Source organism: Atractosteus spatula, chromosome 4 (assembly GCF_055471065.1).
Source record: "Atractosteus spatula isolate fAtrSpa1 chromosome 4, fAtrSpa1.hap1, whole genome shotgun sequence".
In the NCBI taxonomy this organism is placed as follows: domain Eukaryota; kingdom Metazoa; phylum Chordata; class Actinopteri; order Semionotiformes; family Lepisosteidae; genus Atractosteus; species Atractosteus spatula.
In genome coordinates this window covers 3,718,788-3,737,647 of record NC_142709.1, presented here as the reverse complement: position 1 = coordinate 3,737,647, position 18,860 = coordinate 3,718,788, and the positions used below count along the sequence as shown (strand labels likewise).

Genomic DNA, 18,860 nt, shown 5'->3' with positions numbered 1-18,860 from the left:
CTTTAGGAAGACAACACTTTAGGAATCAACACAAAAAAGCTTCCCTTCCATTCTTGGAATAAATGTCAGCATTTGCCTTCTTGACTGTTGTTGAGAGAACCAGAGTTCAACAGACACATGACTTGGAGGGAAAGGGAAGTACTGGCATTTTCACAATGTTTCTGTCATGCCATCTGACTGGGAGCAGCATTGTGGGAAGACTCAAGTCACTCTGCAGTGCTGCTCTGTATTAGAGAAACGGCCCTGTGCATGAAGATTTTATTAGTCTTCAATAAGACAAGCTTCCAGTTGTTGAACCTGAGCTGAGAGTCATTTTGTCAGCACTTGAGCACATAATTTTTCACAACAAGCTTATGCTCCTGAGTAGCCAGCCTACTCCCACGCAGTTGGTCGTGACAGACTTGAAAACAGTGCAGCCCACTTACAGGAGGGCATCTAGGTGCATATACTGTAAGTAAAAGGGTATGGCTTTGTCCAGTCTTTCAAAAGCATTAATTTATTCTGTGGCTGGTAAAGGAGCACTAAGGTGATAAATACAAATCATATGAATCACAGGTGAAATACTGTAGGTGTTTTTTGTGGTGCTTTTTTACTACGGTTACAGCGCTCTTCATTTGCCCTATTCTACATCTAAGGGTATCAAAAGAAGACAAGTGTAGGAAAAGAGGTCCTAAAGTTGTATTCATGTGGACGTCAGCTTCTGAGACAATATATCATTGGAAGAAAACACATAACTGAGATGTTTACTTAAGCTTTTGTCTTGGTTAATGTTTTTCACATCTAAAAGGCAACTCCTCTTGTTCTTAAATTTTTAGTTATTTAGTCATTATCAAAAATAGCACATAATTTTTACTATGTACAATATCTTTACTGTCCAGTTCATTTCTAGTATGGTGTTGTGCCTAAAATTGTATTATTGCTGTACATCTCCATTTATGGTTGCAAGGGTCCCTGGAATTCATATAATTTTTAAATGGAAAGAATTTCGCAGTGGTTTACAATGGATGATGAAGTTTTTCCTAAAATCTCATAATAGTGAAATCTCCCTGATCGAAACTATTTTTGCACTCCAGTGTGCTAAATAAGGAGCACCTACAGGGCAGAAGATTTAGCTGAAGAAAATGTTTCCCAAGCGCAGTGGAATCAAATAATGTTGGAGCTTTTTCAGGATGACGGTAAACTGATATTGTTTTAATTTCTGCTCTTGCTCATACAATGGGGTGAACTGTTTGCTTCAGATCAGATTCATGAGAACCTTGTCCTCATTGCAGATTTCCATCTTTTTTCTATTCTAGATAAATCTTTTCCTGTCAGAGGCCTGCTTCCATGCTTGACAACCTAGAAATGGCAATCAGGCCTATAATTATAATGTAATGAATTAAGATCATGATAATTAGATGTTAATATGGGATGACAGCCTGCAAAAGATATGACATGGAGCTGATGCACAAGGGGTGTTAAACTGAGAAATAACTTAACAATAACAATAAAATGAAAAACGAAGACTTCAGTGATTCTTCAGGCTCTCTTCAGTGATTGATGCTGTCAGACGGAGCTTCTTATTTTCTCTTGCAACCTAGAGAATAGTTTTTTAATATTATAATTTTGAAATCTGTTTATCATATTTTTTATTTAAATGTGCTCATTTCTACCTATTACCCATTGATTATAATCTATTACCCATCCTAAGTAAACTTGTATTGCTTCTTAAATAGAAAAACAGCAAGGGAATATTCCCCCGAACTCCATTTCACTATAAATTAAATATCTTTGCAGCGGTACGTCTTACACAGGTGGAATACTGCATGTGCTTGAAGTTTCTGGAAGCCGAGAGTGGTACTAATCTCTACATTAGCTTTAATTTAAGACGTGAACCAGGCTTCTACTGTATAAGTCTCCAGAGATATTACAAAATATCTGAGGGGACATCATAGCAGATGGAAATGGACTCTTTTTCCATAGGCGAGAAAGTGTGAACATGGACACATTTCCACGCTTCCCAGGAATCGCCCTCTCAGAACGGCTTATCTGTTCCTGCACCCTGCATGGTGCAGATACCTTAAACAGAATCAGTGTGCTCTGATGGGGTGAAATATTTGTGTAACTATGCAGAATAACTCCACAGATTTGATTGACTATACCAGTGGTTAGTACACCTCTGTAGAAAATGTTCTATTTTATAGGAATTAAAGCTCATTATTTGGTTCATCCTCTGAGTTAGATAGTGGAGGCAGTGTGGGGACGCCCTTTGTCTGAATTATTCTTTCTCCAAAAGCCAAGGTTTTTTTCTTGGATAACGAAAACAATGAGAACACCTCAGTAAAGGCCTGGACCATTATCAAGTACATAATGGCCACTGTGTCAGATATTGATGCGTTTGCACACAGACACACTTTATACTGCAGAGATAAAAACACGTTTCTTTATAGAATCAGCGAAAGGTAATTTCACTGTTCGTCAGATAAGGTGACATATAGAGGAGCGAAAGATAAAAAGAGCTTAAACAAAAGCATAAAAATGATTAATACAATATACAGTATAATATGCTGTATGCACACACACATACTGTATAACATATTAATAATGTAGCAGTTAGTCAGTTGGTCTGGTTTCTGCTTTGGTTTGGTTTCATTAAGTATTATTAATAAACTAAATCTCTTCAGAAGTCAATTTAACCATTTAACTGAACTGTCGCCAGGTACTGTACTGTATGTTGATGTTTTTTTATTTCATTAAAGCAATTGTAGGTTTGTCTTCAAATTACAGTGAGACTTGGTCTTGTGCATACAGTAAGTTCTTGAATTTGTTTAATATGTGTGATTTTTTTTTAAAGGAGAATAAAGCTATTATCCCAAACCCTCTAGTTTAATAAATGTATCATGTCAGTGGTAAAAGGCTACATTATATTTATATTATACATTATACATACTGTAAGTATTGCAAACAATGCTCTTGAGTACAAATACGAAAAATCATATGCTATGTCATTATTTCCCAGATAATATCCTATGGCAGAGTTTATTTTAGCTGTTGTTCATATCAGCAGTAACATGTATTCTACAGTAAATCAATATAATATCACAGCCGGGTTTGAAAATAGTGACTTGTATTACCGTCATTCCACTGGCGTTGCATTACATTATACTTGTTCAATAGAGTTAAAAGTATTTGATAAAAAAAATACAGCTAGACTGAACCAAGACAAAAAATGTCATGCATTCGCAACTTGGGCATTAGGAAAGATCTCGGTCTGACCTCGCTTCCGCCTGGACTAAGCACGCGTGCGGCCGCGCGGTAGCTTTGAAGGTCTCCGGCATGACATTTTCTAGATCATTCTGGTAAATACAGGTGTACGACACGCAAACTATTCGCTCACCATACGCGAATGTTCGTCATTGTGATTCACGTTTCCTCAATGAAACGAATCTATCGAGTGAATTCGCAAAACGTTCAATGCGACACTGTAATCATTAAGCAATCATTAATGTACAAACTCGCTTTTTGATCCTTCGATGTCGGCTCTTCCTATCATTGTGAAGCAGAATTCACCAAGCGTGGGACTGTTCACCCACTAATAGGGAATGTGAGCTGGGATTAGACCGTCGTGAGACAGGTTAGTTTTACCCTTAAAACAGACCGTGTGTTGGCCCCCTATTAATGAATTGTTTGGATTTGAAGTCAGACAACTGTATAGAGCTGACTTTCTAAAAATTTCCAAATCACATTAGACTTAATAATAATAAACTGGATGTGCCTACAGTATTACATAAGCAATGCATACTTTTGTCTGTTTAAAAGTTTCAATAACATATGCATTATTATATTCTCAGCTGTGAATGCAAATATGACCCACAGTAAATACATAACTACATGTGGTCATGTTGCTATTTTATTAAATGTATTAAATTTTATATTAATCCTCTGTTTTTTAATTGCCAGTTCAGTCGAACTGATTTGATATGATGTGTTGAGAAATTAAAATCACTGTGTTACTGTTTTAGTGTTTTTATTTTCCATTAATTATTTCACCTTTGGTGAGATGTTTGCTTATAAATATGGAAAACATTTTGATGTCACCCTCTAGTTTTACTGCTTAATCAACTGCTATAATCGGATTGTGATAATTCAGTACAATATGAGAGTATTTTGGCAATATGCTTACTTACCATTTACTGTATGTCTTGATGCTTTTTACTGTGCAAAAATCGACTATATACAGTAGTACTGCATGTGACCAGCAGCCTAAGCTCTCATCAACTAAACTGTTTATATATAATATTTCCTCTAGGAGTTACTCAAAAATATTATCCTGATTGTCAGATTTGCCATGTGTCTTTTTATTTTCAGTTTAGCTTCATGCATGATTATTCCTCATGTCAGTAATTATTCCTGTGCATACAGTGTGCATGGGTGGTATGTTGTGTGGTCATTTGGTCTAACTGTGTTGTGGGGGAAGTGTACCCCTGCAAAGTAATACAATACACAATAGATGTGTTGTACTGCATTAATTTAATTTAAAAATCTAGTTCCTAGCAACAGTATGTAATGTAGAAGAATGTTGTCATACCATTGGAAATGAAATGAAAGTAGGTCACAAGTGAATCATACTTTCCCACAATGTTTTTTTAGATATTTTTGGGTATGCCAAAGATTAGCACATTGAACACACCCTCCCATCGCTCAGAGCATTGACGTTGATGCTCAATAGACACTCCAGTTTGCTCAGTGTGTTAAAAGAAAAGTTGGCACATTGGTGGTGACATATTTTTCATATATTTCATCCATTATATCCCACACATTAAAATTAATTAATATTATGACAAATATGCACTACTTATTACATGTGAGGAAGCAGACATGTGTAAATTGCCCTTTAACAGTGACACATTGAGGCATACAGCTGTTTCATTGCTTTGTGTTTTATTCATTTGTACTGATTTACTAGATTAGATTAACCAGTTTTATAGGCAGCTGTTTCCAAATCAAAAGGTTATCAAAAGCCATGTATTTCATCTTTATCTGTATAGGCACTGGTGTTTTAATCTATCTTCATATGGTCCTTAAAATTGGATACAATTGCAAAGATAGCAGACTTAAGTGCTCAGCTAGCCCACAGCTTCAAAAACACTCATCAAGCACATGTGTAAAAAGACAGCATTTAACTCCAGTGATCCAAAAGCTCTTTGTGCATCACGTGCTTTCGTTCTGTACAGTATGTGTGTGTTTTCTAGGTGGCATGTGTAGCTAGAAAATGAATTGACAATCTCATAAGAACTGTTTCTTCAAATTTTGTACATAAAAAAGCAGGTGCAGTAGTGTACAGGCTTGGAAAAAGAGGCAGTTCTTTATGCAAAGAAGTTGTGCTGGGGTGGAAGGCATTGTCAAAGTGTGAACGTGTGACAGCTGACTCACTGTGTCCCGCCAGAGGCGCCTGGGGGAATATACAGGCTGCGCACGATGCTCTAAATGACTCCTGACTGCTGTTAATGTTATACCCATACAGTAATTGTAGAACAACACAAGACTGACAATGATTAAAAATGTATTTTGTGGCTAAACTGAACCCACAGTATCTGTTTCGTTCATAAGTAGTAGCAAATGAATCAATGGAACAGTCAAAATTGCAGTACACTTTGAATGTCAGGCATCCCTACCTAGCTCAAAAGCTAATGGGTTTCTTTCTGAAAAAAAAAACACGGAGCTGAATAATCAGTCATGGGGTCTGTATCAGCATTCCATAGAACTGGAAAGCAACTTTTACTTTCAGGCGTTAACATGTCTAAGGGTCCCGACTGATAAGAGGCATCTTGAAAACTAATCTGACAGCGGTGTGCATACAAGAATTGAAGATAAAGCTCATAATATAAAAACACTTATAACTGCAAAAATTTTAATTAGCAATTTAATCTGCAGATTTAATCAATTTAAATTTAAATCTGCAAATCTACAGGCAGTTGGAAAAAGCATTGTTTAAGGATTTGTTCAATACTCTTTTGAGACCTTCATTAAGAAGATGCTTTTGTGCATAGAAATTAAGTTTTACAACACCTGTAGTATGTAGGTAAATTTATAAAGGTTAATGATATAAATCGTAAAGTTTGCATAGGCATTTGTACAGATCTGTGGAGCAGGAGCCATGATGGTGAAAGACAGTTTTATAGGAACAATCAGAGAGATTTCACAGAAGCGATGACAGTGCTTTGTATAATTCTTCGCAAAACACCAGCAAACCAAACGGATACAAAATTACATGATGTTCTTAACAAGGGAATTAAAATAATTAGTAACGAGACAGTCAAACGCATGTTCCAAGACATATGCAGTTCATTTACAGGTATGCTGGTTCTCTTGTAAAGTGCTGGAATGTATTTTTGAACTTAAGAAAGATACAGCAGGCTGCCGATTTGGTTTGCCTTTTTGATGTTTTTAGTGCAGGGAATTCACCCGATTTGTCTTTTCAAGGTACTTATAAAAGTCCACTTCTTGTGCGTGATAAATTAAAGCTTTTCACCAGATGCTTGAAGTTTAGAAACATCATATAGTGAATGAAGTGAGAGATACTCTACATTTCCCCTTTTGTCTGACTGTTGAGGTAGCACTTATGCAACCATTATAAAAATCAAACAAAACATTGTCACTTGTTGTCACTTGTCACTTGTTAATGCCTCCTGCTTGCCTGAAGACACTCAAGAAGTTTGCCTATTACATTCAAGAGTTGAATTCTGAGCCTAATGACTGGTTTGGCAACATTCTCACTGTGGACTTGGAAAAGCAGCTCACTTTGAATACTGTAGGCAAGGATGAGCTGATTGTACTATCTAGTGATAGTTCTCTGAAAGTGAGATTTCCAGTAACTTGTGTTCACTACATACAGTACATTTTGGTTGGAGGTTAAGAATGAGTGCCTAGTGTCGTCAGGCAAAGCTTTAAAAGTAATTTTGCCATTTTATACCAGAAACAACAATGTGATTAGTGAAAGTCTTCTTTCGGAATTTGTAGTTCCAATGTTCAACTCCAGAATTTAATACCACACGGTACAAACATGAAATGGGAATAAAGGAAGAATGTATTAAGTCTCCATTGATATTGGATAATGGAAGCACCAAGAAAACAGTGACAAACTGCACAAAGCACCTTACTAGGCAAATAAATCTGAGGTAATCATATTACCCGAATCCAGATCATTGATATAAATTAGGAAGAGCACTGGTCTCAGTACAGATCTGTGGTACACCAAGTATTACATCATTGCAATCAGAGCATTCACCCCTTAAACATAAACTCTGTAGTCACAGAGACAAGATTTTTTGGCAACAGATTATAGCTGGGGACTTTACGCATAAAACAAACATAATGGACACTCAGGTTCATAAAATAGGATTCCTGAAAAAATCCAACAGCAGCCTCTTCTGAACTGACCTCTTACTTTTTTTTAATTTAGATTTGCCAACTTTATACCTGCGTCTTTGTGTCTGCACTTCACGTGACATCCCCTGTACCCCCGCAAGGGGACAGGAGGAAGTGAGCACAAGCTCCTCTTGTCCGCCCACCCTTTCCGAGCTCCTGGGGGTTTTGAACTGTTTGAGGCTCAGTGCCGAAGGGAGGAGAGACACTTCCCTTACTGACGTCATGTGGCCTACAGGTACCTGGTGTAACGAATACGCCCCTGCGTATCTCAGGGATCTCAGCCGCCCGGGCTGGGGGAGGTCTCCTTTAGCTCAGCTGGCAAGTTCCCTGTTGCGTGATGCCGGAGACCCGGGTTCGCGCCCAGGCAATGAGGGACAAACTGGCAGGGCAGGAGCGGCAGGGGCGGAAACCCCAAGAACCGGTACACTGGGTAGTTGTAGGGGTTGCAGAAAGAGCGTAGCCAACTAATCCCAGTCCATGGCAGGGCTGAGCTCTGTGGTTTGGAGAGCCCTGATGAGAGTCAGAGAGTAAACTGGCCCAGGGTCACACTTGTTCACAACACCAGGAACAAACCAGATTCTTTTTACTGGTCAATCCACTCAGGATTGCCTGATTGTGTTTTATTCATGCAGCTAAAAGCATTAAGCTGGAATGTTGACATTCTTTCGGCTTGCTAAGTTTTCTGATCTTCCCAGGCTGGTACAGTACGTCATGTAAGTGACATTATTATTAATTGAATCGCTTATTAAACATTGCTAGGTGAAGAACTCCTGTTCTTCAGAAATACCTGCTGTGCCACGTAAAACATTTTTTTTTATTTCAATAAAAAATTAATTAATCATGTCTTGACCAAATATTTTCCTGACACTCATTACATTTGTTCATTTATCCATGGATCAGAGATCACATCGCCCCCAAAAGGTTTGCCCATCGTCTGTCAGCAGAAGTTTTTGCCATAGGGCACTTTGTATGAACTGATTAAATCATTATTGTGGCTCTCTCTGCTCAACCAATTGCCTGTTCTGTTGTGTTTCTTACACCTGCTTCCATCGTTAACTGATTTTAATGAGAGATGGAGAGAGAGTTACTGATTGACAGCTGTAATGACCTCACTAGTCTTTGTGGGGTGAACATTGTGTCAGTAATAACTACGGCCCATTTCATTTTACATTTCTGTGTCCATACTACAGTATGTTGCTGTTTACACTTTAACTTCATCAAACTAATTCTTGATACAATTAGTCGAGATGAGCATGGTCTTAAGACACAGCTGTCTGTCCTGAGGGATGGGGCTCTTTGTAGCCAGGTGCAGTTCAGATTTCACAATTGCCCTACAGGGCCTGGCTGAAACTGACTGCCATTGCATAATTTCAGTCGAAACAGAACACATTTTTACTGGATTGCAGAATTTCTGATATAATTTCAGATACATTACACAGCTCTTTAAGCCTTCAGGGAAACTCTTAATAAAAACCTTACTTTTAAACTCACATATTTGATTGTTACTGTTTTTGAGATACATTTGGCTCCAAATTCATTTAAACCCAATATACAATGTGACTGAAAGTTGTTTTTAGCAAAGAAAATGCAAAATGTACTTTCAGTATTTTTTGCATAAGTAAATGAGAACAGGAATAATTGTAAGACTATTAGTATTGAATGAAACAAAAGCACAGCTGTTGAAAATAGCTGCATATTTTTCTTAATCACACTCTAAAAATATGTAAAAAATAAAGTGTTCAAATGGAAGCCATACAGTAGTACTGTACATAGCTCCAGAGATTTTTACAGAAGAGTTTAGAAGTCACCCTGAATGCCAAAGGGTGTTAAAGGAGACAAACACAAAAGTAAATCACTCTGTACCACATCATCATAATAGGGGATGTCAAGAATTGTCCAAAAATCTAAGGTCAAATATTATTATACCTTGACAACTCAAGTGACAGCAATACAACATCTTTATCCAGAAATAACAGCTTCATCTATGGTGTCCAGCATCATCATGTTCAAGACTAATGGGATAGTTGCTGCCCCAACAGAAGAGGTGTAAGAAATATATACCCAAGACAGAATTGTGATGATGATGTTTATTTTAGGAGTTTCCTTTATTTTGAAGGTTACAAATTGATCCTAATATACAGTAGCTAACATTTGTGTATATCCTATACCTTTTGTTGTTAGCATAAGAAAGTTTTAAGGGTTCGTATGAATTCACCCCCCCCACACACACACACACACATTATTCACATTTCTCAGTTGTTATATCCTACAGCTGGATAAAATAATATTACTTTATTTTTTACAGAACCAGGCAGACCACATTCTTAACATACAGGCTTGGTTTTCCCTCCGATATTTATATGAGATTAACACATGCAACCACAAAAAGTCCAGTACACATAAATTACATACCTAATTAATTTTAGCCTCATATTTGGAATGGTGTGGGAATTGTAATTACAGTAAGGGAACATTATATGTTTAATTGCTGTTAAAATTATGTTAAATTGCTGTTAAAACAACTCTGATGGGATTAAACTTTATAGACCAAATGAGTTGTAAGTAATGTGCTGAGCATTTAGAGCACAACTATTAATTTATAAATTAGGGCAATACTGTTCTCCCTTAATGCCAAACCCCTCAAATAATTACAGGGCTGACTTCTTGTATCCTGACTCATCAGCTCGGAAAAAAAAATATCTTCCTGTTTTATCAGAATAATTAAACGTGAAAGAAGTTCTTTCACTAGAAAAGAAAGAGCAGAAGCAAGGCTGGAAGATAAGGATGAAGAAAAGTGACAATGATAGCAAAAATAAAGGTAAAAAAACAAGGAAGAGTCACATCTTAGCCTGTCAGAATTCATTCTATCTAGACAATGTGCGTGCCTCTTAGTTATTTCATGTCATCAGAGAGAAATCACACCATCCAGCCGGTATCCAGTTTTGTGAGGGAGATCTATAACCTCCAGCCTTCACTCTCCTCTGCCTTGCCTTCCTTACCTAGTGTCTGATGACTTCCCAATTGGTGGGTGGTCTCACTAGCTGAACGAAGGCAGTCAGCAAGGAATCAGAAGCCTGCCAGAGTGAGAATTCCCTATTTGAAGACTGCTTATGTTACGTGCAGTGCAAATGTTCTCCTTGCTGGTTGGGGGGCTGGCTCTAATGCTATACTGCGCTCGCCAAAGACAGTGGACCTGCAAATCAGTTTGCTAGAAGATTAGTATTGTGTGTGGACTGGCTGTGCTGGCTGCCGATATTTAATTAGCTCTCCACTGTTAGGGAGACTCTACTGCGCTGTTTAAGGAATCGCGGAGGATCATATGAAGAGTCTGAAAACACCGAGGTCAGACAAAAACAAGCTTTGAGAAGAGACCCACTTCGGCACAACTTGCATCCTGTGTTTAAGTTATGGAGCATTCAAATGAGCCTGCTTAATTTCTTGCTTAAATTGTGGAGAGCTCCTTGTAAAAGAAGTCATTCATGACTCTGGGGAATGTTATTTGTTTTTTTTTTCTAAAGAACAGCCGAACTGAGAGCAACTAATACTACCTGACATGCAGCCACAGAAAGGAAACAAGACCACTGGACACAGGCTTGACAGCTCTCAGAGACATCAGACTATGGATTATATCTGCCATTGATCCTGTGTTTAAAAAAACACGTTTGATGACTGCTGGATCAGGTAGGGCACTTCTGGGCAATGAAAATCTGAAATACTCTGATGAGTTCAGGATACACTTTCTATTTAAAGCAACACAAAAATTAGCCACCTTCTGTCTTTAGTGCAAATGGATTTTCTCTATTTCGCAAAGGACAGACAGAGGTGTGTGTTTAAAATACAGGAGGAACCTTTAACAACTTGTTATTGCGATAAGCCTATGCTGTAAACTGTAAACATACAATCTGCAGCTCTGCTTATGTGATGTAAAGTATTTCTTTTCTCCAAACCATGTTCCATCTGAAGCCGACAGACATGTTGCAAATATCTTTCTTTTTTGCATCATATAATGTCAGTAAGTTATACAGAATCTTTATTACCTGGAGATAGGTGGGACCACTCAAGAGTCCTTATATCCCAGCAATATGCATTTTATCTCTGTCTCTGTCTGCTGTGGAAGGATGACTTAAGAATGCATCCATGGGTTTTTCAAGACAGTGAGGACCCATGGCTTACTTTTGTATTTGATCTGTGACAAAGGAGCGGTGATGATCACACATCCACCAGCCAGGAATGTCCTCTTGTGGTTCTCCTGCATCCTTCCCCAGGTAGCAAGCTCTGCACTCTGTCAAGCCTTACACGAGAAATATTCCAATAAAAAAAAAAGTCATTAAAAAATGAACTTTTCGGAGGTGAGCAGTAACAGCTCCAACCTGACGTCCGTTTCCTTCGTCCCGCTGAACCTTGACCGCAGACCGCAGAAGCCGGAGTTCCTCCTGGGCAAAGCCAACGGCTCCCACCCCTGCAACACCAGCATGGACGCCAGAAACCTGTCGGACCTGTCGTGTGCCGACGGGCCGGCGCCGCAGTGCTTCTCCATGGTCTCCCTCCTCGACAAGAACTGGCCGGCTCTGCTCACCATCGCCGTCATCGTCCTGACCATTGCAGGGAACATCCTGGTCATCATGGCTGTGTCCTTGGAGAAGAAGCTACAGAATGCCACCAATTACTTCCTGATGTCCCTGGCCATCGCTGACATGCTGCTGGGTTTCCTGGTGATGCCCGTCTCCATGCTCACCATCTTGTATGGTAAGTCCTCACAATCAATGCCAATTAACATGCCTGGGTGCAGACAACTGACCCACACACGGGCACAGAGGTAGCTAGATATTGCCTGTTGCTTGCTATGACTCATTCATAAAAGGGCAGAGACGCACATTGCTCCCCCCAGAGGAGTACACCTAACTACAAAAAAACCCCATTCATGTACTCAGCTAGCTTTAAATGGACCTTGCTTTCACTCTACTAAAATTGAATTTACCGGTCTAGACTCCATAAGGCGCACGTATCCTTATGGTGATGAACATCTGGGAAACGGGACGTGCTTCCACATTGAGTTCTCCACTGAAAAATTTAAAAAGAGACGCTTGAAATCTTCCAGCCTATTATAATACTTCTGCATTCACAGATGACACACCACACTGCTTTCTGTGACAGTAGATAAAGTGCATTGAGCTTCTTTCTTTATATACCTTCTTTGTATCTTAACCATCCTCATCTATTCATCCGGTAATTGTTAGATATCTCTTTAAAATCCAGGGACTTTCTCTTTGCAGTTTTAAATGTCAAACTGTGTTCCCTTTAACAGCCAGTATTCCTTGAGCTTTTAGTAGCTAGCTGATTTGCTACAAGACACCAATGTAGGAAACCAGTCTAAAGATGTTGTGCTATGAAAATGGCCATTTCACTAGCATAAAAAATCACCAGAAAAAACATAAAGGAAGCAAATGATATTTCACAATGATTAGACTTATTTAATATACTGTACTGTACTGTACTGTAGGTGGTGCACATGTTCTTATATATGAGCTTTCTTACGACATTAATTTACATCTTGCAATTGTTTGTTTAAATCCAGTTGGAATTCTGCAGATTTGTTCATAGTAGTTCCTGTAAAAAAGGCAGGAACAGTTGTTTTCATTTTTAGATTTTGCTTCAGACAAGTGTTCTGTTGGTTGTAGGTTACATTGCAAAATCAGCTTTCCAAAATATAATTATTGTGGCATTTTTCATTGTATTTTGTCTTTGTTACACAGTAAGCACATAAACCACTGAATCTAGTTTTGAAATGTAAGTTTTTTAAATTAATTCAATTGTACATTGTCTTCACACTTTATGTGATCACTGATTGTATACCTTTTTTTAGTCATTACAAACCATGGAGCATACAGATTAGATTATTTAGATTAGTTTAAGTTGTTACTGTTGATACAGTACTGTTGATGTTAACACATAAGTATTGTAAATCACTCTCTGGATAAGAAAACCTGCTTATAATAATAATAATAATAACAATAATAATAATAGGTGGTGGCCTCTAGTGGTAGAATCTGCATACATACTGTACAAAATTTAAATCTTTACAAAATGTTGTTTGTTTCAGTACCATCTGCCATCTTTCCTTCTGTCTCCATCTTGATTGACATCTTCAGAATGTTATATTTACTTCCAGCAAATTATGAGGAGGCTCTGGACCAACAAACAGGCCTCCAGTTAATCTACCACTCGGGCCTTGTGAGCAAATCTCCGTGTTCCTCTGCATGTGTAGAATGTCAAGACGCTTGAGGCTCACATGTCGCCTGGGTCAAATGCCAGACCTTCCACCCGGCCCGCTGACTGTCTGCCTGCACGTTTCACATTGAATACAAATAAAACACACTTGCACAAATTTAAACAAATTTTTCTAAGTTCTTTAAGTAAATACTTGACACACAAAGCTCCAGGGGTTAGGACGTTCCTTGAAACCGGATTCTTATTCCTGAATTTTCTCCAAACTATGCATTAAATACAATTTTTCTGGTATTCATTCCTTACTCATTGGTGAAGGGATGTTTTTAAATTCTATTTTCACTTCTTTTTTGTCCCAGATCCTCATTACAAGAATAGCTAGAGTACTTTTTCCTTTCATTTCTTTCATTTTTGTTTTAGTACTTCTTCATTGCGATATCATCAGTACTGTTTTTCAGACTTCCTGATATTTCAGACTTGTATTGATGGTCATTGTAGTCTATTTGTTCCTACAAAACGCTTGAGAGTGCAGCTTTCCGGTACAACACACAATAACACAATAAATACACAATAAACAAAACAGACTGAAAAATTATAACAGACATTGCATTTTATTTCTTAATTGTATTGCCTAAGACGTTTTTGAGCAGCAGATTTACACTTGACTTGAGCAGCCAATATGAATTCTGTAAGACAGGAAATAGGACTGGATGATACAAGCATGACTCTATCCAAATCAAGTCAATGGTTCAACCAAACATGCAAAACTGAAATTTGAATGTGTCATTTGTGGGATATTTTCTGTTTGTCGACAGCTCCTGGTGTCTGTTTCTTTGAAATGGCAGCAGCAAGCCATACTGGGACATACTCTAGACATATAGGTTAATATTCAATCATAGTTAATTTATTAATATATTCTGTTGCATTCTAAGTTTATTTATTCTGACTTGATTAGCTTGATTTAATTAGTTTAATGCTCTTGCTCATTATATGGTATTAGCAGAAATACTGTTGTACATATTCATGATACATAAAAATCTTTAGTTCAGTTGCATTTTTAAAAAATAAATTAAAATATTGAAAGTGTGTTGATTTAGTTCAAAAAGGAGACATGTTGCAGGTTTCAGGGTGACACAACCTCACTACCTTTGCATTCTAGTCCAAAATTAAACATCTTAGTTGTAGCTGATCTGTTTTTTTCACAGTTTTAATTACAATGGTTTTGTTTTGAATTATTTTCTGTAATAAGGTTTCAAACAGCTCCGGAAAAGTCCGGTAAAATTAGATTCTTCACATTGGTCATACATTATTCTTCAATCTACCAAAACAGCATGTGCTTTCACCTTTAATCTGCATTTCTCAATGTTCGTCAAGTGGTAATTATGATATTGCACAAAAGCTCAATGCCATTTATTTTCTGCCCTATGCTGCAGTCTTCATATGAGCGAAACAAAAGAATTCATGCTCTAAAAATGTGTCCCTGCTGAACACATGCATTTACTATTTTATGAAAAGGCCTCTGCTTCAAGTAATTTTGCATGATGAATTCATTTCTATAACAACCTATTTTAAAAATGTAAATAAATAGGATAGACGTTAACATCTCAGAACTGGAATTGGAAATCCTCCCACGTGAACAGATTTGGTTTATCACTCACATTGCAGACCTTCATTATAGATTCCTGTGTGCCACTTTTCAAAATACTGCACTTCCTGTGCCTGGCACCTGTGCTGGTGACTTTAGGAATTCAAATGCTCTTTCACTGATTCGTGATTCAGATACAGTGGTCACAGCCACGACAAACTGCATCTCTGCTCTTATCTGACTCTACATTCAGCAGTGCTGACTCAAGCACTGATCTTTTCTTCAGCAGACTTTCTAGAGGAATTCCCCCTACACGCTGGGGAAAGTCTGTTGGCACACAATAACATACCTCCTCAATCCGTTCTGGAATAGAAACCTATTACATGAGCAGTTGGGAAAGTTAATCTGTTCATTTGTTGAATTGACAACAAAGTGCAGATGATATACAGTACTACAGTTCAGAGTTTATGCTGTATATTATCAGGATGTTAAGCTGCTACATTGCAACACCTATGGAGAGAGGAGTTTATTTGCCATTTGTACTGTACATGTGCATTGGGATTCTTATTCTCGCTGTTTTCTTGGGATGTGCAGTACACAGTACAATAGACAACACCACACAATGTGCACAGCACATTACAAAACAGTTAATAATAATGACAGTTGTAGATGACCATTGTGCCAAACATAGCACAACAACATATAACGCCTAAGTACAGAACAATAAACACACAGGGCAATAGATATGTGATAGCCAAGTAAAAAGTGCAGAGAGCTATTATACTTTATATACCTGTATACAGTGTATTCAGTGCAAAACTAGGATTGCATTACAAGCTGCAGGTGCATGCCTTTATAAGGTGTATCTAAATTTGTAAACATTCCTATGCAAATATTGCAGATAGTCTGACACCTACTGTAGTATATATGAAGAGCGTATTGGAATTTTTGGGAGCATACAGTAGATTTTTTATTAAATTATTATATAATTAATGATGCATGAAGGAAGACGAAGGGATTTATACTTTATAAATAACACCGTGCTCTTCTTCCCAGGCATTCTGATTCTGAAGGTAAATTTTCCAGCTGTGACAATATTTCCTGGCTTGTTAAGTAAAGTTAATGTTGTATTTAAATTCAGCCTATGAAAACAAATAATTATGTTTAATTTATTATTATTATTTGACTTGATTAGCTTAAATGCATATTGCTACGTTTTTCCAAGAATTGAATCTAGAAAGCAAAACACTAGTTAAAAAGCAGTGCCTTTCTTACTATGCAAATTCTTTTTTTCTAATATTTTAGGGGGAATTTCAGTAAGAACTGCAGGGTAATTCATGATAAATGGCTTGATTAAATTGATTATGCATGCATGCATAAGATATCCACTTTGCCTTTAAACCCCACGATTATTATGTATTCGTATATCTTCAAAATTATGCGATTTAGTCCTGCTTAGATATTAAGGCTATAAGCTCTGTTCATGCTCACTTTACTGGAGATTCGTCACAAAACTAATGCTTATTATCATGTAATTTTCATTCCTATAGTACTGTAATTCCGTTCCATTTTATAAACCACTTTATCCCATTTCGGGTCAAGAGGGAGCTGGATTCTAACCGCACAAGCAACAGGTCTTTTCCTGCCCCAGTCCTCCTCTGTCTCCCGTTCCGGCATGTCCTCCCACAGCTGGAGGGGGAGGAGCCCTGCTCCTTTTCCCCCTGTGGGCTGACCATTGCTCAACACAGTTCTCACACCCCGCACTTCCCCCCTCTCCCCGTTCGGCCCAGAAATGTTACGGAGGCTTCCGTCTGATGTTTCTTTTCCCCCTTTTCTTCATTGGCACAACTATCCGTATCCTTGTTCCTGTTCTATTTAAACCTCATAACTCAATATGGAACATGGAAATCGGCATCATGGTGTTGTACTTGATCCTCTTGGGTGCTCTGACAGTTTCATCCTCTTAGCCAGGTGGTTGTTGTTCTCTTAGCTTGGTGAGTTATGCCAACAAAGCAAGTTCATTCAGATGTCACCTTGACTTAGCTTTATTTGGGGTTTATCTGAACTACTGAAATAATGTGCTCACCAAGGTCTACACTCTGTAAGACCACAAAAGCTTAATGAAAAAAAGTTACAAATGAGAGGAGGCCTTTTGGTCAGGTGAATTAATTTGGTTGTTAATGAATCGGAGAATCTCATGTGTCCGGTTCTCGAAAGAGATTAGCGCATCATCCTCTAAAGTTTGGGTAGGTATCTAGTTGCAGAATCCCTCATCCCTTGGTGTGAAAAAGTGACTTCTGATCTCAGTTTTAAATGTGCCTCTCTGTAGCTTCCTCTTGTGTCCTCTACTTTTTGTTTCCGTGTTGGATCTAAAGAGGGCCCATCAACAGCACGGGTAGCTTGTTCCACAGCCTTCTGAGTGAAAAAATGCCTTCTGATATCTGCTGGTTTCTTTAAAAAAAAAGACAGAGTGTCTGTTCCCACAACATGGCTGTGTAACGTGTATCGGATTCCATTATTTTAATGTTCTCAGTAAGTGTTTGCTTGTAGTGTTGTACTACAGGAAGAGCAGAAAGCATATTCTTGTAAAGGAACATCACGCTTGTTTAATTCAAACTGACATATGGGTGTGGGTGGGATGAGGGTCTGTTCCTGAGCGCAATAATGCCCCTTAAACACGCAGCCAAAGCTGAAATCACTTACAAAGAACCACAGGTTTCGAAACGGATGTATTGGCCTCCTTCCATCACCAGACCTTAATTCCACTGAAATGTTCCGAGATAAACTTGGCAAAAGACTGAGAACTAAAATGGTAACCAGCTAAGTGGGATTAAATGGACCAAAATGAAGTTCTGACATGGAGTTCTTAGAGTATGGATTGCTGTGACCACTAAAAATGAGAGGGTGACTGAGAAAGCAAAGAAACGAATACTTCACATTTATTCTTCCTCTGGTTGTACTGCAGTCAGATTCTCCCCCTATTCCTGTGCATACTGTAGCTCTCCAGTTGAAAGTACAGTATATGTACAGAGCTGCAGAGAATGGCTCGCAGGGAGATCAAAGGGGAGCTACAGCGAGCACAGGGTACCGACAGGAACAAGTCTAAAAGGGCTTCAGGCTTCTGAAGCGGAACCATTCTAAGTTGTTTCCCTCCACACAGGGTCCGTGAGCTACTCCACATTTAGTAACATTTAATGAACCGTCTAACAGTGTTATGAAATCATTTTTATGAGGGGTCAGCCATGAAGTGATTAAAATGCCCTACGGGGTTGGGATGTGAAGAGAGGATGAGCCGGAGTCAACGGAATGGAATGGCTTTCTCATCCCTAGGAATGACTACACATCAGAATGCACAGGGCTCACCTGGGTGTCTGAGTGCATAATGCAACTCCCTGATCATTTTTAAACTGGCTCGTTTCCACTGAAGGGGCCGTTGTTTTATGGAGTTATTCTGATTAACGTGTGGTTCAGGAGGCACCTTTGATGGAAAAACTCCTCATTACCGGCACCCACAAATGTTAAATTGCTTAGACTTTTATTGCGTAGGTTATTAATCCAAATTACAAGGGATGCATTAATATATTCATGACAAAATCCTGCCGGAAGCTCATGAACAAAAATCCTCTTGGGAATGAATTAAAAT

The 18,860-nt window shown here is 38.3% G+C and overlaps 1 protein-coding gene across 1 annotated transcript in view; it reads left to right on the top strand.

Moving 5' to 3' along the window:
- The first annotated feature begins 10,485 nt into the window (after window positions 1-10,485).
- htr2aa (5-hydroxytryptamine (serotonin) receptor 2A, genome duplicate a) overlaps window positions 10,486-18,860 on the top strand; it is a 32,063-nt gene continuing 23,688 nt past the window's right edge. The window contains exon 1 of the mRNA XM_088913525.1: window positions 10,486-12,153. Coding sequence (XP_088769651.1) covers window positions 11,742-12,153 — 412 coding nt within the window. The 5' untranslated portion in view covers window positions 10,486-11,741. The remainder of the gene's footprint in view (window positions 12,154-18,860) is intronic.